Below are 21,643 nucleotides of genomic sequence, written 5' to 3' on the forward strand. Positions count from 1 at the left end.
GAAATCACTGCTCCCAAAGGTGAACTCTACCTTTAAACTCTGGTCAGATTCAAACATCATTGTAATGTGCCTCATGAAAACCAAAAGATCACCGTAGATCACCTGATGTCGGAAATATCAGCAAGAACCCAGTGATACTACTGATCTGCTGCTATTTAATTCAGGGTGGACTATTCTTGAATTTTTGAAATACATGTATTGTGTACCTGATATGTGGAAAATTGGATTTGTTGGTGTTCATTTCTTGTCCAGTCAGTATATGTGTACATCCAGATTTCATACAGTCTGCTGCATTGTTCCATTTTAATGGTAACTACAGTACTGATTATCAAGGCTGGTAACTTTTTAGAATACCCAAGTGAAGAAAGTGACTTCTGGTGTTTATTTTTTTTTTATTTATTTTTTTTTGTTTTTGTTTTGTTTTTGTTTTTTTGTTTTGTTTTTTTTTGCATGTTCATTGTTTTTAAATAGATATCACACTAAGATGTAGTGTACTTTGTAGTTTTTATGCACAGATTTCATTTATCATTTTACTTTTTCATTATTTCGAGATATTCAACACTCTTTTGGAGTGAAGCTGTGGTACTCCAGTTTCATGTTTTTGCTGTAAAGGGCAATTAATGTGTATATATGGAGTTTCTGTGTCAGAGAAGAACATTTGACTTGGTGCTATATGAGTGTCTAATTTTAGCAGGACATCGATGCAAAGGGTTACCATCGAAAAAGGTCAGCTTATTTTTTTCCTATGCGTGGCAGAACGAGGAAGAAATATTGTGGCCTTCTGCTTTAACCTGATTGAGTTTCCCGAAACCAAATCACATGATAGTTATTTCTTTCCTGTTGCTTTTCCTTTCACTACTCCCCCCCCCCCCCCCCCCACTTTCCTTTTTTTTATCACATGGACAACAAAGTAGCTTCTTAGACTGATTTCTTCAGCCTATGGAGCATTAATGCAGACCCTTTAGTGGCTACAATGTTTATGGCTCATGTAGTAGTGACAGATATTTCTTATTCATGTATGCACATGTATTGGGATTCTGAAAAGCCAGTTTGTCATTAAGTTGTGGGAAGTTTTCATTTCTTTCTCTTTTTTTTTTTCAAGTTTGAATAGTGTGCAAAAAAAATGTTTGTTTCCATTCATGTTCATAACCGCATGAGAAGGTATGGACTGTTTGTAATAAAGAATTGAAATAAAGTTGGCCTCCCATTGTTGTGGGGCACCGCAAATATGCCATGATAATAATGATAATTTTATTATTATTTGCGTCATACACATATTAAGCTAACATGCCATGGCCGTTCAGCATCTGAGGTGTTGTGATAGCCCAACATTCTGCATTCATTGCACCAATTTTGGGCAAAGTTTTCATATTCTCAAGGGGAAAAAGGGATTCAGGAAAAGCATATTCATTTATGTTTGAATGAAGACCCCCTGCCCTGTAGATTTGAGAAGTCTTACATTAGTCTATTAGAACAATCAAAAATTTTAAAAGTCCACAGAAGTTAGGTTTCTGTTATGTTCATGAAATAGTGGTATTGTATCGGCCATAATCACACTGATTTATCTGATTTTGCTATATACAGTGTAAATCAAAGTGTATCATTACCCTAAAAATTTACTTCGTGACATGGAAAAGCACCTAAAGGGCATTGTCAATTTCTTCCATATAATTTTTTACCTGGCCCCTACAGAATTTATTCCTAACAGTTAAATGAACTTAGTAAATGCCCGTTTGGTGTGTGCATGTTGTCCTTGCGTGCATCTCCTCATTGCACCTGTTACAAAATTATCTTAGCCATACAATTGCAACCATGAAAGCGCATACCATATGTCCATGTACATCGCATCTTACCTCGGTATCAGGGATTGCATAATTTATATGATGTGTGTATCGAATGCAATGGGGTTTACAATATACCTTCAGAATATGTGCTTTCATCATCATGCATAACTATCGCTGACGCCATACACCGTATACATATGATAAAGCTGACAACATGCATAGCATATTGGTAATGTAACAGTGTGTGTATTTGATTTATTAGCATTGAATAGTGAGTGTGCCTGCCCCACGTTACAAAGATTCAAGATAGCATAATGAATGCGTGGGATAATACTACGAAGTCTGTTAGTGTTATGCAAAAACATGCCTGAACCCTCCCTTCACTGATTGGGCAAGTGTGTGGTAGACAACTACAGCTGGCCAAGCCATCCCGCACATACGTATACTACACACAAAAGAGTCACACAAAAATATCCAATCTTTGCGATCAACCTCTATTGATGGTGTTTGTTGACTTAGCCTGAATTAAAGACATTTACACTTTTTTAGTGCAATTTGGAAGAATTCTTCTTATCATTATTTCTACTAAGAGCTTCACACTCATATTCTAAGAAAACATTATTAGAATGACTCTTCCACGAGATAGACTGCAAAGACAGTAAAAAATACTGTTCCTAATATAACTACAGCAATTCTTGCTGAATGTGAGCTTGAGAGTGACTGAGGTGTTTCAGACTAAAAGAGAATGAAAGCCAAATACTGAGTACTACAGTGAATTGAAGGAATGCAGCAATATGACAATCTCTTCAAAAGTTTTAAAGCTTTGGTGCAGCCATTGCTGGATGAGAAAACTAAAACACTTTATGATGTCCCGCATGGAAATTGACAAAAACAAAATATACAGAAAACATATTTTCAACATACCATTTACATTTCAACATATTTTCAATTTCCTTGCATAATGAAAGAATACTTGACTTCCTATTTCAGAAAGCATGGGGAATTATATCACCCTTAACATAATGTCAATAACAGGTCAAGGGAAAGTTTACTTTTTATAAAAAAGTGAAATTTGTGGAATTCTCTTTATATTTTCTTTACATCATTGTGCATCCCTAATGTCAACAACCATAGTAGTCTTCTCATCCAGCGATGGCTGCGCCAAAATGTTAAGAATTAGTAAGTTTTTTTTAAAAGATTGTCTGATTTTCTTCAAACTTTCACCAATGTGTAGTACTAATTCATTTACTCTATCCACATGTATAATTGGGTATCATTTTTCTTTAAGTCATCTAGTTCCACAAACCACAGTTCTTAGTCTGGAACTAAATTTTGATGAACTAAATCTTTTGATTTAGACTTTTATCATTAATTATTATTTTTTCACAAAGTAATCTTTTCTTTGAACACTTTATTGTTTCAGTTGCAGAAATTTCACAGACCTTTCTTTAACGTTTACAAGGTATATTTCAGTCTTTCATTTTTGCAAAATCTGCCACTCTATTGTTAGTTAAGTTCATCAACTACTTGCAAGACTATTGCCATGAAATTCTTAAGAGAAAACTGAATGATGACAAGATGATTTCTTTTTCTGCAGCAAACTCCCCTAAGACCTACAGGTTTTAAATAGACCAATCCTCAATGTTGCAACATACAATGTACTCTTCTAGTAAACACTAGCCACAAAGTATTACTATTGCATTGTGTACTTCACTATGTCAAATTAACCTTGAATAAGATTTTTACTCAAACCATGAATCTGAGCAAAGAGAAGCCTGAATATTTCAGTCACAGATATACAATCTGAGCAAAACAGTACAGAAGATAAAAGCCCTAATTTCAGCGCCTCAATAGGAATAAAACAAGATGTGAGTCATGGCTTAGCTATAAACGTTCCTCTGATTTCTCCAATTGCATAGATATGAAAATAGGCATTGGTGCAACTACAGCAAAAAAGTGGAGGTAAAACTAACACATACAAACTTGTTACCTTGTACACTCGGAGTCACATGTAATGATAATGGGAGGCTAATTAAAGTGAGCTTGTACAACAGTCCTAATCAAGCCAAAAAGGTGACAGTGAAATGAGTCATTAAAACGTGTGAAACGCAGGAAGCAAGCAGATCAGCCCATTTCCTCTGCTCACAAAATTTGCATACAAAAATAAACGAGCTTCTTAATCTCAAAAGGTAGAAGCACTGGTTAATTTGTTGCTTCATATGGGATTAAAAGTGACTCATCTCGTTAACTTTGACAACTAGTGCATTTAGATTTTCTTCATGAAGCTCAAAGAAATGTACTACATGTAATACTCTGAGATGGAATAAAAGATGCTGCTGGGATCATTCTTTGATAGTGGTATCAGCTGTCAAGTCCATGGCGAGTTCACTGTTAGCGACAGTCACTGTGACCTCGTGGTGACCAGCATCAATTACAAAGTTGCCTTGATCTTCATTTGCCTGATCAACTGCCTGATTGATCAAGTTTCCAGAGGTGAGAACCTCCTGGTTGTAGAGGGACGGATCCAACGTGACGTAGGTGATGTTCTCCATGACATCATGATGGCCAATGATGCTACCCTCTGTGCCTGGCCCCAGAGTACTGGCAGCTACGATGTTTAAGTACCCCTCCGCATCTTTGAGGACTACCGTCTGGACTGTCTCATTGACAACGGTCATGTCGCCACCCTGTGTAGACGGTGTTGGTGCCTGAGAGTGAAGTCTGGCCTTCCCCTGTTGACCTGTGGTTTGTTGAGTATGTAGAGCAGCAACGTCTCCACTACTACCCTGCACATCTCCTTGTGGTGGAGGCTCATTAGTACTGGATGCCGTAGGACGAGCTTTAGACACCCCACACTCTTGTGGGGACGTTTGAGTCCTGGATGATCTCTTGTCCTGTGATGAGCTTTGTGACATGGCTGTGAGATGATGTTCAACATTGGGGGCAGTGTTGCTCTCCACAGAGAGGACCCTGTTGCCACTGATGTTATTGCCTTTGCTTGACACATCATTGCTGACTTGTGTTTGGTATAAGGATCCCTGGGTATCTTCCGTTCGTGTGGGACTTCCTGGACCAATTTGAACACCACCTTCCACGCTGCTACTGCCATTTACTTCCTTGACTTTTGGGGTCTCAGCATTATTCCTCCTGGCTCTAGAAGACCCCTGTGATCTTTTCTTAGTCCTATAGGTCACTCCTTCTGACAACTTCTCGAGCGAGTGCAACATATCGCAGAGGAATCTCTCATCTTTCACCAGTGAGACCTGAGAATGGAGCTTGTCAAGGAGGTCTTTGTTCTTGTTGATAAGTTGCCTGCACTTGGTGGCATTCCTCTTGGGTGTTGAAGATGCCTTTGTACTTTCTGGCTTGACCGAGTCAAGAGACTTTACAAGGTCGTCATCATCATCTCCTCCCGGAGGATGACGGTGGGAGTCACCGTCATGAAGGACATCATCATCCAAACAGAAGAGGGGATTGTCTCTGTAGGACTCACAAAGTTGGTCCCACGACCACCCCTCTACATGTCGGAAGATGGCACAAAAGTGTTTGCATGGCAGGAGACATCTAGACCAGTACGAGCATGAGCAAGACGGGAACTTGTCCTCACTGCCAAAGGAGACCCTGTGGGCCTGAGATTTGTCCCCTCTGACCAAGAACTGGCCGTTTTGTTCAGCCTGGATTCCCTCCGCCTTGATACCAGAGGCCATGTTCTTTTCGATGTGCTCTACGATGAGTCTTGGTCTGCTGTGCAGGAAGGCAGGAACGGCTTCACTGTACTTGAGGTAGCTGCTAGAATAGCGAGCGTTGAATTCAACATACCTAGCATGTAGGAAAAAGGCAAGTGAAATAGATCAAACAGAGTGGGACAAGGTGAAATACAGGAAAGAAATCATTTCAAAATAGTTGCACAAAATTGTAAGTTTTGCTTACATGAGGCAAATACTTGATGAAACTTGATAGATATGAACATTCTCTGATCAAAGATGCAGATCTTGTATGGAAGAAGAAGAAAAAAAAATCTATCTCACATCTGAAAAGATGATGACTTCATGAGTATGCGGAGAAATAATCATGAATCCACATGACTTGGCCAGTAAAATGAGTGAACAATAATGCAATGTTTATATAAACCTTTTTACATAATATGGAAAGGTCAAGAATGACCTTCTGAATATTCAGATGACATGGTTTAACCACAGGATGAGATACTATGTCTCTGCTTCTATCCTATCTCCTGTTGCCTTCTGGTTACTCTGTTCTTGTTCTTGCTCTTGTTGTTGTAGACAATGTTGTGTGACATAAATTTGTTCTGCATGACATGGACATATGCTTTGCAATACACTGCACTTCTGTTACGATGAATATGGTTATAACGAAACTCTTGTTACAACAAAGCAAAAATTCAGGTCCCAAAATTATTGTCTATATATCGTTGTATACTTCACTGTTTGGTTATAACAAAATTTCAGTATAACAAAAGAAAACTGCTAGTCCTTAGGACTTCATTATAATGAGAGTCACCTAGAATCCAATTTTCCACTAGTATTTTTTTTTCTCAGCTCATATGCAAAGCCTTACAAGGAGTCTCAGCCAGAAAAGGGTTCCTGCCAGCCAGCATAACAGGATAACTTACACCTTCAGTAAACTACTCAAGATAGCACTAAAAGCCATTTTCAACAAGAAGACATCCTATTCACCTAGAGGGCATTAGTAATTGATGGAACTTGTTTTCATTGATTCAGCATTATCCATAGCAGAATGAGAATTGGAGATGACTTGATCTCACTTTTGACATGAAGCACAATTATGATGCTGTAATCTCGCAGAGGAAATGTTGTACACATGGGGGTAGGGAGAACTGGAGACAGAGAAATACTACAGTGGGAACTGGGAATAAAGAGAACCTTGGACAAGGAAAATTTGATCAATATCAGTTTTTTTTAAACTGAAGTTAAAGGGTGTGTACAGTTCTGGTCGATGTGTAGATTTAGCTTTCAACATTTTGCGAGATATTCAGAAACCACTCTATGAGATGTCAAAGACAATGCAGTTCCAAGGGGTATCAAAAGTTTATTCGATGAAAGTCGGTTTTGAAATGGCTGAGATATCCAAAAACAAGGTGAAACAAAGAGATCCTAATAAAGTTGGGGCATGTCGCCTTTTATTATTAGCACTTTTTGGGATATCTCAGCCATTTGAAAACCAATTTTCATCAAATAAACGTTGAATCCTTCTTAAAATTACATGCTCTTTCATATTTCATAAGAGGCTTTTCATTATCTCACTTAGGAATGTTCAAAACATGAATCCTTACCTCAACCAGTACTGAACAGTCCCTTTAAATCTTAAAACAAAAAAATAAAGAATTTCTCTTTAAGAACCCCCTGAAAATATCAGGTGTATAGCCCAACAAAAACTCTTTAGACCAAATTCTCTCAGGAGTTGAAAGGTAGAAATCATACGATCCTTACCTCCTGTATGCAGCGGGAAAGTGCTTTGTGTAGAGGACTGTGATGACCTCACTCAAGCTACACTCCTTGTACTGGCTGATGTAGTCGCAGCGGAACATCTCGTCTTGCTGCCGAACGCCCTTGGCTGCATACAGGCTCACCCTGACACTCTCACTCTGAAAGGCAGCTGCCCATCTCTGGGGTTGCAACAAACAAATCAACAGTTATACAGATGACAAAGAGAATGTAAGAACCACAGACATATTTTGCATATAAAAACAGAAAATGGTTTCTTATTATTTTGTTCAAGGCAAACTGCCCTTAAGCTCTTGCTAACAATGCACACATTTGCATCTTCCACTCACTGATTGATTCAAAATATGTTCACTATGATTACTTATAAACTATATACAGAATGTACTTTGCAGTGTTTTATATTCATGAATTTTGGGAGCCAAAAATATTCAGAAAGTAAGCAACTTGAAAAAATATTGCCTCCTATAACACAAATACATCATCATCATCACCTACTAGCACCTGTGCTACCTCTTGGTTCTTTTAGCAACCTCATTGTATACAACATTGCCATATTGTAGCTCTTTTTTAGATTAATAGTTTTAGATTACATAATCATTTATATTATAGATTATATTCAATATGTTTTGTTTAGATCGTTAACTACATGTAGTATGTATTAATATTGATGTATAAACATGTATTCAAACTTTCCTGTACATATGTTGTTGTTATAAATAAACTCAAACTCAAACTTCTAAAAAGTTGGATATTGCAAGCTTTTCTCTTAAGAAGTGATACATCATCTTTCCATTCCGTCAATGTGGTTAATGATTGAGAATTCAACCGCTTGCGAAACTGTCTTGCAAGTCCCAATTCGCGATACCAGTAGGCCTACTTGCAAAACATATGCAGTATGCAGTAGTCGATCCATGTCTGTTCATCCATATTGATGTCTCTTTTTTATACATACTTTATACTTTATAGATACTTTATACATATTTACACATATGTATGCTTTATACATAGATATCTATATATATATACATGTGTGTCTGTACCTTATACATATATACCTATAATGTTACATGTGAAGCGTTGTGGTGAAATCAATCAGTTCAAGCATGAACTACATATAAATACGAAGAAATACATAGAACCACACTCAATCCAAACTCCTCCTCCAAGCAGACCTTTATCTATCATCTACCTTGGAACACGAGAGCCAGTAAGAGGAGAAATAATTTGCCACCAGTTCATTCTCTTTCCAGGTAAACATGGAGCGCAGAACCTTGAGGGCGGATGCATGTTCCCTGTGGGTTGGTGCCATGGCAACACGATGCATGGTCTTGATGATGCGGTTCCTTGTCACTGGGTTGACAACCTCAGAAGATGTCGCCAACCAATCTGTCCACATCTTCTCACATCGGCTGACAGAGAATAGAGCAGTGCAGTCTGTGGAAGAGGAGTAATACTACTTTCAGCTCTTAAATGGCATTAGAGATACCCCCCCCCCATTATGATACAATCACATTACCACATGAGGCATAAAAAAGGTTGCTCCTAAATTACCATTATTCACAACATGATATGGCACCAATTGTACATGTACTTGGAAGTCAAGCCAGTTATACAAAGCAGTCTTCACGCATCAATAACCACCACACTTAACCAAATTTGTGAAATCCAAAAATCAATATTAAATATCAGTGATTTTTATTTTCACTGGAAAATGTAAAGAAAGTGCCATGCCTCTCGACTTCGTCTCGGGGCATAGCACTGTTGAGAAATCACCTCCGTGCATATAGGTTTACCATCTCCCTCTGAAGCAGTCGATATTTGTATACTATCCCCTCTCCTTCCCCTCCCTCTACAAAGAGAGAGAGAGAAAAAAAAAAAAAACGACATGAAAAAGAGAGAATACTTTACCTGGCAGAGCAGTTTTCACGGCCTCAATCTCTGGGTCAAAGTAGTCAACCAGAAAAGCGGCAGGTTTCCACATTGGATTCCATCGCATGAAGATGCGAAGGGCCTCAGCTATATCCTCCGCCGTGTCACTGTGGGACACAAAGAAGCCGACAACCACATAGCCAGCGTTGGTTCTGACTGACAGGAGGAAGAGGGGTAAGGGGTAGCCAGCACTCCGGTAGACTGCATCCAGCACTGTGACCGTTGTGCCATATTTGTTGAGGAGGCGCTGCTGCCAGCATGTCTGGCTGCAGAATAAGAATTTGCCTGATTCGGGTGCTGTTAGGAGCAGAATATAACATGAAAATGAAATAGATTTACCAATTATTCCATATAGCCAATACATGCAAAGTCATGGAAAATTATGGTATCATCATTGGCAAAATTTACTCCTTCAACTTTGGGTTTGATAGAAAGATCTTTACGAAGTAAAAAAAGTCATACAATCCAAGGAAACTTTACAGATTACAAGTTCATAAACTTCATACATTTCTGGGCCTTCAAAGCACCAGTTAAATCATTAACCCGCTGAGGGCAGACTGATTTTGCTACAACCTGCATTTCCCATATAGACCCCTGCCCGAGTATACTCGGGACTCGTCCTCAACGGGGTAACATATCCTGTGTCCATAGCAAACCAGTACCTGCTTTGAGTGGCCGGTACTCAAAGAAGTCACCATGGGCACTCTCCCATGACTTGACCAGCATGGACATGTTGCCTTGGTCCACCTTGGTGTGGATTTCCTTCTTGGCCTTCTGCACTGCATGCCGAATATCCACATCTGTCGGGTAATAGCGCCGCCGCGTCCTGTGCGGTTGCTCTGACGAGTGGAAGAGCTCGCTCTGCACGTACTCTTCCAGGTGTCGCCTGATTTCCGGCACCCGGACAATCCCCCTGGCGGTGAGCTCAACGATCTTGTGGAGAATCCTGGGGTCAACTGCTTCCCTGAGTCCTGCAGCCTAAGGCAGGATGGTATGGCATGTCAGCATGGGGGAGTTGCTAGTCATAGGTATTGTTAGTAATCCCTCACACTAACTTTTGATTAGGTATCCTAGAATAGTTGTAATACATCGCTTTGGATAGCAATCGATGGCAAACGTGTGTGCTTCATCAGGCCCCCAGGATGGCTATAATTTGGAAAAGAAAAATGGCATATGGCAGGTTGTAACTTTTTGGAGGGGGGCCTGAGGTTAAAACAAAGCATGCACATCTTACTGCTGAGTGTGCAACTGATTTACATGCATTGGTAGCTCATTTGCAATATATTACACCAAAACAATACTGTCTTTCCATCATCCCTGCTACATATTCCATATTGAAATATGATTTTCTTGATGCACGTTTGGTTGCAGCTTCCATCTCACAGATTCCAGAATGTATATGCCAATGAAAACTCTTGGTTTTCCCTTGAAGGACATGTATCCTAACAAAGAAAAGTCCCTAGATGTAAGTGCTTTCTAAAAAGGCAGCAAGAAACTGACAATTTATTCTAGTCCCTGATGTGCCAGCTCACTAAATTTAAAAGAGTAACTCATGTCAGAGAGCAAGAATGTAGACCATCATCCAAATAAGTGAAAATACAACTTTTACATTTCCTCTCCTGATGGCACAATTAAAACAACAGAACAACTGGAAAAACAGCAAGCATGCAAATCAAAACATCCAACACTTGATTTCACCACTTGGCATAAGCCATGATATTGGAGGATCAAACTAAGTGGAACTGCATGCAACTTGGATATTCTGGTAGCAAAAAGCTGGGATATTCAGGCTGGTGTGACTCACAATGTTATTGACAGGATGCCCAACGTGTGAAGATAGTGGAGGAAGACTGACGTAGAAGAGGGTCTCTGTCTGGATGGAATCAGCCCCGAGTTCAAACTCCTCCCTCAGACGTTTCTTGGCCATCACACGGGAGTGTCCCGAAGGCACTGGTTCACTCACCTGACAATTACATTCATTCAAGGAGAATATTCTGCTGAATTTGGGTCATCACACTTACAGAGACTCCAATCCCAAACATCTCTCAAACTGGAGATTCTCCTGCCTGGAGCCCTCTAGCAAACTGGAGACTATGATCGCATGAACATGCGCAAGGCATCATATACATGAAGCATAATGTCCCTTGCATCCAGGGTCTAACTCTTGGGTTATGAATGCTTTCTGTCACTATCTTGAATTTAGCTTTAACATAAAGTTGGGCTGGATAAAGCTAACTTCTAAGCAAACAAAATACATTTTAAGTGGGAGATACACACTTATAGTGGGTGAAACTTAAGCAAGAGAGGGGGAGATTTTGCACAGATGGCCTCAGAGGGGAAGATTTTGGATGAAAGCGAGAGAGTTGGAGCCCTTGCAACAATATCATTTATGCTTACAAATCTGGGCGGAAATTATTACAAGAACACTATCAATGATTATTACCTATACGAGGGAGTTTTGCGAGGCGATTACAGTTGGTATTTTGCAGGGTCGGGAGTTCAGCAGGTGACATTAGAGCATATCACGAGCATCCGGGGTTTTACATCAACAGTGGACTCCTGTTATAACGAAATCCTCGGGACCTGCAGTTTTCTTTCGTTATATCGGAATTTTATTATAACTGAACAAATAAACAATAGAAATACATAGAGTGGATGACATTGCAGCCCAAATTTTTACTTCGTTATAACCAGAATTTTGTTATAACCGTGTTCGTTATAATAGGAGTGCACTGTAAAACAGGGAGGTGGGAAGAGAAGGAGTGGAATCTCTCTTCCCACCTCCCTGCTTTACATGTAAACATTCCGATCGACCACGAAGAGAAAACATTCAAGGAGGTCACTGCGTGTCGATTACACGCACTGCAGAAGAACGCCGATAAATCAACTCATACAAGGTCGACCACTTCCAGCAGCACTGCGCGTCAAACAATGATTAGTCCATTTGTGCTCAATAACTGCACAGTGACCATCAGTTATTACAACTCTCCAAATTGAAACAGAAGCAAAAATAAAGTGTAAAAGCGTTCAGATGTTTGAAGTTTGCCTGTTACAACTATATATGTATCTTTGAAGTTGGAGTTGAATGATATAAATTGATGTTTTTCAATTATTCGACATCTTGGCGATAATCTACAGGTAGTCAAATGTGGCTTGATCTATATCATAGTGTATAGCCGTATTCACATATTTTCCTAATTTACCTAGGGGATAGGTAATAATTATGATATTGACTGGCCTTGAGGGAGATACCAGAAAATATTCTTTCATATTATCGTCAATATTATATAACTATTCATGTTAGTGAGAATGAGAAGAGTATACAATACAAAGCGAATTCTTTAATGAAATGCAAATGTTTGCTGATATTGCAAAATTTCTGAGAATGCAATCTTTTTTGTTCAATCTACCTGAAAGTGATTAATAAAAGAGACCAAAAATCAAAATACTAGTACATAGAGAAGTGCACCAATAAGGAGAAAAAATTTTGAGAAGCTGTATCTGAAAAAATTTGTTGTCTAACTTTAGCAAAGTGCACAAAAGAGTACTATTCCACAAGTCAGATATATCCTCCTCGAGCAGTACTGGGTATATTCCTTGTTAATGTGGAAAGACATCTGGAAAATATTGCTGAACTCTCTTCATGATTTTATGCTTACTTTCTTTGATCATATTGAGAAAAGTGTTAAAGAAGTAACCCTGAGGCTAATACAGTATATTGAGAAAAATGTGTGAATGTTAATTACCTCAATTCTATGTGTTGGAAATCTGAGGATCTGTACCACATATATGCTTGCAGGGCAGTCCATTTTCTTCGTATCTTGGACAAGTTTTCTCCTCTTCTTAGGAACTGCGTCATTTGATGCATCTTCTGCCTTCATCGATCAATAACCATTTGAGGGGAAAAACAATATATGATCAATGAGTTACATGAACACACAAGACATAAAATGCTTTAGGGTTTGGTTACATGAGAAACATTTATAGATGATGACTGGCGGGGGAGGGAACATACCGAATGTTACACCCGAAGGGTTTGAAATGCTATTGAGGGAGGTTATAAGTCCCGAGACGAAGTCGAGGGACTTATTGCCTCCCGAAATAGCATTTCAAACCCTGAGGGTGGAACGTTTGGTACATGTTCCCGACAACAAAAGTCATCATCTGTTATATTATATGAGTTAGTCAAATACATCAAATACGTCAACGTCAACCACCCAGCACAACGCGGTTAACGCCCTCGATCGCTCGCTCGCACAGAGCCAAATTCACTGTGCGCGCGCGATAGGCCTTCTGTCATTTGTTACGTGAAAATGTTTTCCCATGGGATTGTGAATGTTCGCCCATGGGCGAGCATTAAACGAATGTACCTCCATCACGTGACTGTGTTTAGCCAATCACTAACCGGTATTTGACTAACCCATTTAATATAATTATTATAGAATTTGTATGTACAATGTATTTTAAAAGATGAATGCTACAATGTGCATAGATGGGAAAAATCTTGTGGAAGGTTTTTATATGTACACTGAACACATAGGTCTCTAGCTTCAGGCCATTTCAGAGACATGTCATCAAAACTAGCATCAAATCATGAAAACATTTTAATAATAACCTGATAGAGTCATACAAATGTGTATTACGTCATGTATGCATCATCATCTGAACATACACAGCGTACTAGCACCAGTAGTGGTGATATCAAAACCTGCCATGTCAGGATTCATTCAATACAACTGTAGGATTGCTGTAAAAAAAGAGGAAAGATTATAACATCTTTGCTTACCTTTCTCTTTGCTTTTGCCTTTTCATTGCGGTCTCTTCCCTGATGGCAGATATAGACATGGCGGTGCATGTAGAAGAATGGAGTGCCATCACACTCAATCTTGGGTGATTGGCCTCCATAGTCTAGCCTCCATCGCAGGAAATTCTTGCCAGGGTCAGGAATAGATACTGAAGTAAGAAAATGGGTATTCAAATGAAGCATGAATACATTAGACTATATATTTCTGATAAAAATTAGTCCAGTTTTGATCAAGCTGGAGGGAAGTCGGCAAATGTGCTTATGGTTAACTGCACATTACTATTTGTTCTACAGACACTACAATAACATTTTGTAGCACAGCAACATTGCCTTTTTTAAGCAGCCATTGGCATTGGCATAGCAAAGCTCCAAGTCAAATTTAATCTAAAATTACAAATGACCTAACCTATACTAACGCTAAATTTGAATTTAAAACTGTCAAAAAGAGAGTTCATTCATGATCACTACCATATATATGTGGTGAAAGGAATGGATATCGGAATCTGGGCATGCTATATAAATATGGTAGGTGATATATTATAAAGATATCGCATCACGAGTTACGGCACAACTTATGTTAGCTCTAACGAGTTTTACAAGCGAGGTGTTCGCCAATGAAACTCAATTGTCCACATACAACCAACGTTAATGGTGTTGACTAACAACAACTTTAACGAGTGGGACTGTATCAGGCCATTACCGTTGAGTAAAACGCACTGCTAACTAAGTTTGCAATTCTGCTGCAACAAGAGCATTCAGCACTGACCTGTTGGTTTTCCAAAATCCTTATCTTTGTGGACTGTAATAAATTTCACTCTGTATCGCTCTTCGTGCTCTGAAATGCATTTGTACACGTCCTCGATACTGCGAAATTTCACAGTGATGCTCGACTTCGATGCCATGGTAGCGGCGGCCCAGGCATCCTGGCCTCTCGTCGAATGGTATCGCATCGCATGCATGCACATCGGGCATTCGCACCCGGACCCTCGACCCTGGGAGAATGATGATGATGATGCTGAGGAGATGGAGTTGAGAGCAGTTAAAATGAAGTCTGAAAAGAAAGAGTGCAATTTTATAGGCACAACAGTGAAAATTTTATCCAAATCAGATAAAGTTAGGGAAATATATGAAACTGTTAAGTTTCGCTAATTTTGTTACACAGTTAAAACAGTAGATTTGAATATGTAAATAAAAAAAATGAGTGAATTGCTTCTTGGATTGTGTTAAAAAAAAAATGAAACCCGACGAAAATTTGATTTCCTGCTCTAAAAGTGTAAAACATGTTATACAATGACATACCCACTGACCTCTACTAGGCCAAAGTGGAGGTCAGTGTATACATGATACCTAGATGAATAACGTCAAAATATTGATCAGTCAGATAATATTTATGTTACGATTTGAGACCGGGGCATAATTGCATTTGGACACAAACACACACACACAAACAAAATGAAATTTCAAAATTTTGTGTACAATCAATGGCTGGATTTGAGGCGGCGATTACATAATCAACTCATACACTGCAATTTGCATACCGCTTCTTGAATTAATAATGATAATAGGCTGTATACATGTAAAGTCTTAAACACGACAAGACAAAAACACTTCCTGGATCCCTGTGTTCCTGTATTATAGATCATGTCATCATAGTTATATTTCATCGATGAGAAAGAGAACAAGAGAACTAGGCCTACATATATGATCTCTACAAATAGCACTGCCAAGAGAAAGTGGGTTGCAATTTATTTTCACACCCCTTCTACGCCAGATTGATTCGGAATTAATCATTATGGTTGTATTTGCAGAGCTGTTGCACCATTAGCACCGTCTGTTTTTTGACAGGCCAAACTATAGGTCTACCTATCACCACGGTCGCCGTGGTGGAGTTTGACGAGTATATTACGATGTTTTCCTGGGCTTCTGTTCCAATAAAATCGGAATATATGCTCTGCAGGCCCGTGTAGTTTCATGTGGAAAATAGCACAAGAACACTGCAAATTATAATCTCTCTTCAACATGAATAACTCAATTATCAATCAATCCCACTGATAAGTTATTGAAGAGAAAATATTGACATAACATGATGCCAAACATATATCTCTTAAATATTAGATCATATAACTCATACTCCACTTATAAGAGCATAGACATAAAAACGAACTAAAAATACAATATACAAATCTAGAATGAAATAATTTACAAAAACCCAACCAGCCCTTTTTCAATTTCAATTTCAATTCAATTCAATTCAAATGATTTTATTTCCGTATAAAATCTTCCAACCAAAATAAATATTCATCTATCCTAGATATCTAATCTAACTATCCTTCTTCAAATCAAATCCCAATCCCACCAACCCCCAAGTCACCAATCGCAGAAACACACCTACACCCACATCCACCAACCCACATACACACCACACCACCCCCCTTTCACACACACACACACACACACACACATTACAAAGTGGGGTAGGCACATTGATAAAGTTTTCATGGTATAAGTACAAGTTACTGTAAGTAGGTTAACTTCAAATGAGGTTAGCACGTTGCTCGGCGAAAATCAATTGATGCAGTTATATCTCAATCATTTCATTTCATTTCATGTTATTAATAGTCAAAAATTCAAACAACGCCAACAGATTCACATCTGATTAACTTAATAGAGACATTTTTGTCTATGTGGAAAAAATATACGTCTACATAGACATATTTGTTTTGATCCTTTTGTCATTTGGAGCTCAGGGTAAATATTTACCCATCTGCTCCAAGAGTGCCTCGGCATATGGAACGAATCCATCATTACTAATCGATTCTTCATTGGACTAAACAGAAGACAATTATCGATGGCCTCAGTCTGCAAATAGGCGGAGAAAGAGTGCAGGGAGGAAGGTGTGAAATCTGCCATGATTAAAAAATGACAAAATGTATTTGCTCTAGACTAGTGAAAGGAATAAGGGCAGGGGTGAAGGTACATCTCTAACTTAGTCGCACCGGGTGTGTGATTTAAGTATACCGCTGCCATGAAAATTATTATCAATAGTTTCACCGAGCTCAGTGGTATGATGGACTCAGAACTGGCAGAGTTTCAGAAAGGAAGAGAAACGCATAGTTTGACGTGGTTGACAATGTCTGTTTTCAAAGTGTGGATTTACCTTGGATTGTTTGTTGCCTCGACCACAATATCGACTTGGATATTTTCAGGTAAATTGCGGAGCTACTCTAAATCGTATACTGGCTTATTATACATAATTTCAATTTAGCCATTCCTTTAAGATTTATCCAAATTATTCTTTAAATGAAAATTAGACAAAAGGGTCTTTGTCCAACAAATCCTACAGTGAATGACAATGTTGAATAATAATGTCGACTTTACATAAGTGACACTTTTGAAAACGCACTTGTTCTTGATCACAAACGAATTCACTCTGCTTGGTTTTATCCATTACTCCAATAATGGTCATCCAAAAGGAAAATTATAATAGATAATTAGTGATATTAATTATCAATTATAATTTTCCTTATAATGGCTAATGATGCTTCAAGTTGTCGTAATAACATAGTCATGAGTGTAGTGCGGGTTTGTTGCTGTTGGTTTTTTTTTACTACTTGAGATTACACGAGATACTATAATATATTTCTGCAAAGCTTTATTTTGTCTTTTAGAAAATGATCATGAATTGAACACTTCTTCAACAAAGTTTAAATGACCGTGTACCAACCATATCATGTAACTGATGCTTAAGATTTGCCGTTAAATCTCGGGCACCTGAGATTATTCCTTGTATCTTTTAAGCCATAAAATTTATATAGAAACGCATGTTGCTGAGGAATTTATCTAAACATATTTCCACTATCGACAATCATGCCACTATCTTGCAGTATACCTGAAGAGTTGAATGGTTCTTCTTTATGTTTTTGTTCTTGTTTTTTCTCCAAAATAGAGCGTTTCTATTCAAGGGGCGTGGTTTTTCAGAGAGCTTCGGTCTACAATGACAACCAATTGGAAAGCAGACAGTTACCCCAAGGGATCAGGGGCAGCCATGCGTCACACACAATCATTGAAGACAAAATATTGTCATCTTATCAGGTGAACTTATGTGAATATGACTGCTTATAATGATTCTCCTACACTTGCTCAGGGTGCCCCCCCCCCCCCTTCGAAACGCGATGACAATAATTATGACGACAATGTTCACAATACTAATTATAATAGTTCCGAATATAGTCACAATTTTACTCTCACACATATACCGCAATAACGAATAGTTCGCGAGATTTATAGTTCACAATACTTCTAATCTGACACATTTCAGTGTTCATTTCTGTTTGCTTGTAAGTCCTTACGATTGTGAGGAGACGTCTATAGACTTTTTGTTTACTTTTATTTTGTCTTGAAAATCTGCTTATGAACTCTGCAACAATTACTGTTTCGTGTCGCATTGGATGCGTAACATTAGTGTCCATTATTGTACTCGCACAGCTAATGAGGCGACGCACGATATCCCAGGGCTGTTTGACAATGAGGATGCGGCCAGATTATCATCTCTACAACCACCTGGGGGCAAAGGTCATCTCATCACTCAACCACATCATCGTTCTCGACGACCTGAAATTGATGTTCTGCTGCATCCCACACACCGGCTGTAACTACTGGAAACACCTCTTTCAATCGTACCGCCTAGATGAACGAGGAGATGTTGAAAGGCAGGCAACAGGGAGAGTGTCGGACATTCGATTGCTGAGCCAGTACGGGATTGGAGAGGTTAAACAGAGACTCCTAAACTACTCGTCATTTATCTTCACGCGAAATCCGTTTCACAGACTACTCTCGGCATTCATAACTTCTTTCCGACTAGACCGCGGCGGTGACGACAAGGAGGAAGTTCGGAGAATTTACAAATCTAAGATTGAAAGGAAATCTGAGTCAGGCGATAGGGCAGCTATAACAAACAAGACCTTGGATGCTATATCATTCCCGGAATTTATAGATTTCATATCGCAATCACACAACAAATTCCACAAGAGTGACGAGGCGAACTGGTTGGGAATGTACCAACTCTGTCACCTATGTGGCATCGATTATGATTTCGTTGGGAAATACGAAACTTTTGCCGACGATTCGAAAGAGGCTTTCGAGAAATTTGGTCTCCCTGGAGTGGTCAACGAGTCGGAGATCGAGAGAGAGGAGGAAGACATTAGCGATGTCACCTTACGTCATTATTTCTCTCAACTAAACCCTTACCAGATCGGAAATTTCACGAAGCGCTTTGTGGCAGATAAGATTTTGTTCGGATACATGACTCCAGATGTAGTCATGCAATATCTGACAGATAGGCATTGAGAACGTAAATACATTCACTGCCTGCCATGGCTATTGAAACCTTTATCTAATCTGTCTTCATTTCCGAATATGTATGAACATTTACGATAATAAAAAAGCCAACCTGAAGAATTATAGCATATTTTGTTTTTAAGAGACCTGGCATCATAATTACATGATCACAAGATTTAAAGTTATCATTATGTCATACAAATGTATTTCTTTTTTTAAGGAGTTCTCCAATCCGCGTATAGGTATATCCATAACCTACCATATCAATGGAAAACCAAAATTGTATATTGTAAGCTTGGGATATCAATTCACCAAAGTTACATTGCCATCATCAAACAAACAACATTCCGCTTGCTGCGTCCTGATAGAATACAAGGGAATATATTGTCATCGTAAATTGAGTAAACTGAACGTCATAATTACAAAGTGAAGTAAAACTTGTATACAAGCTTCATTGTTGTCATCGGTACGTTTAGCATGTCAGTGTGTGTGTATGTGTGTGTGCGTTTGTGTTACACAAATTTTGTTGTTTATGGATTAAAAAATAAACACCGTTAATTTGGACACAATACCCATGATTAATTGCTTTTTGAAACAGTGTTCCTTTTATCTTAATTGTTGGTCTTTTGGATGAGACTTAAAACAGTTGGTCCCGCGCGGTTGCACAGCTTACATGCAAGCATTGATTCAAAACATCATATCCCACAATATTTTTGTAACGGCTCTAACTGAATACTTCATTTACCAAAAGATGTAATACAAGGCGGTTTTCCTTTGTTAGTTTCAATCTCGTATCGTCTTCCGGAAAGTGCTTGACTGCTTTGTTGACTAAAGTGATATAGATTTTCCATCACAGACATTAATCACTGAAGACATTAAGAAAAATATAATGGTTTTCTTATCAGGTGAACTTATGTGAAAATCAGTCCTCGTGATTTGCCTTAACTTGCTCATAGGGCAGTAATAGCTCAGTTGCTAGCGCGTCTGCCTCACGATCCAAAGGACCCGAGTTCGATTCACAATTAAGTCCCACTAATTAAGCAATATTAGGTGTAATCATACCGTCCTCTCTGTAAGAGGCAAAACACTCACGTCCCTCGGAAGGATTTTCCAGGACATAAAATGGAGGTACCGTGTGTGAGAGAGTCACAACTCATGCACCTAAAAGATCATCGTAAAGAGCAGGGTGAAGTGGTCCCACCTCACATCCAACTGGACTCCATGGATGACCAGCTGTTCCAGCTGAATTATCCAGCCATCATCTCGGATGGAAATAAAACAAACAAACTTTGTCTTCACTGTGTACTAAGTCTATATGGAGGTGCGAATAGCTCTCACCGGCAATGAAAAACATAAACGGCAGTAGAACGGAGTGGTAATCAATATAATGCCATGTGTCATACTACTGCAGGATAACACGATGGGGGAAAAAACAGACACAAGAAATAAACGTTGTGTGATTTTTATTTACTGATATGAGTATAACCGAGAGCAAAGAAAAAAAAGAAGAGGGGATTGAAAATACCCCCCCCCCCCTCTTTGCTGGATCAGCCATGATTACCATGTAAAGGAAATAAGTTTGAGTGATTTATCAAATCAGATGAAGAACACATTGCACTATACATAAGCAAGAACGAAAAACACTACCCAAAGGCTGTAAATGCTTGCCTATTCGTGAATCTGAATTCCTCAATATTCATTATAGGCTGGTGATGGTGCGAAGTTGAATGCTTTTTTCTAACATGAATGTTTTAACGCGTGTTTTACACATGCTGTGTGATAAAATCATAACTAGTAACATTAAAGGGGATGGCTAGTAACTGACCAGTGGGAATCAGTGGGAATGCTGGGGGATGATTGTTCAATATCTGTTGTTGTGTGAAAATTATTTGCTTCAGAATGGTCTCATATTCCAGTAATGTGCAGTTCAATGTTTCCAGGTTAGCATGCCTGTACTGTGTCGGGGCGATCGTTAACGGGCCGTTAATGATCGCCCCGTCACCGTAGGCTCATACAGGCATGCTAACCTGGAAACATTAATCTGCACATTACTTGAATATGAGACCATTCTGAAGCAATTTCACACAACAATAGATATACAATGTACTCTTAAATGAATCCCACAAGGACTGGGGCAATCACCCCCAGCATTCCCACTGATTCCCTCTGATTAGTTACTAGCCATTCCCTTTAAACTGAATGAAGTAGTTAGCTATTTGAATATCGATTGCCGTGATCATTCAAATTTGCCCGATATAGAATGATCACATCGTTAAATCGGATGCAATTTTGACGAAATTAGA

The 21,643-nt window shown here is 38.9% G+C and overlaps 2 protein-coding genes across 2 annotated transcripts; one reads left to right on the forward strand and one right to left on the reverse strand.

The window, feature by feature from the left end:
• Positions 1–4,002: 4,002 nt before the first annotated feature.
• On the reverse strand, positions 4,003–14,905 carry LOC139731520 (uncharacterized). The gene is made up of 9 exons (XM_071642404.1): positions 14,770–14,905; positions 13,974–14,152; positions 12,946–13,074; positions 11,004–11,162; positions 9,862–10,177; positions 9,179–9,496; positions 8,460–8,704; positions 7,256–7,431; positions 4,003–5,603 (listed from the first exon to the last, which is right to left on the reverse strand). The coding sequence occupies exons 1-9, from the start codon at positions 14,903–14,905 to the stop codon at positions 4,127–4,129; spliced, it is 3,135 nt and encodes a 1,044-aa protein (XP_071498505.1). The 3' UTR covers positions 4,003–4,126.
• Positions 14,906–17,080: 2,175 nt separating this feature from the next.
• Positions 17,081–19,435, forward strand: LOC139731521 (carbohydrate sulfotransferase 11-like). The gene is made up of 3 exons (XM_071642405.1): positions 17,081–17,209; positions 17,950–18,095; positions 18,489–19,435. The coding sequence occupies exons 1-3, from the start codon at positions 17,134–17,136 to the stop codon at positions 19,347–19,349; spliced, it is 1,083 nt and encodes a 360-aa protein (XP_071498506.1). The 5' UTR covers positions 17,081–17,133; the 3' UTR covers positions 19,350–19,435.
• The last annotated feature ends 2,208 nt before the right edge of the window (positions 19,436–21,643 follow it).

This window comes from Diadema antillarum, unplaced genomic scaffold, assembly GCF_040938485.1.
Source record: "Diadema antillarum isolate AM-2024a unplaced genomic scaffold, OU_Dant_1.0 seq00000377_RagTag, whole genome shotgun sequence".
Classification (NCBI taxonomy): domain Eukaryota; kingdom Metazoa; phylum Echinodermata; class Echinoidea; order Diadematoida; family Diadematidae; genus Diadema; species Diadema antillarum.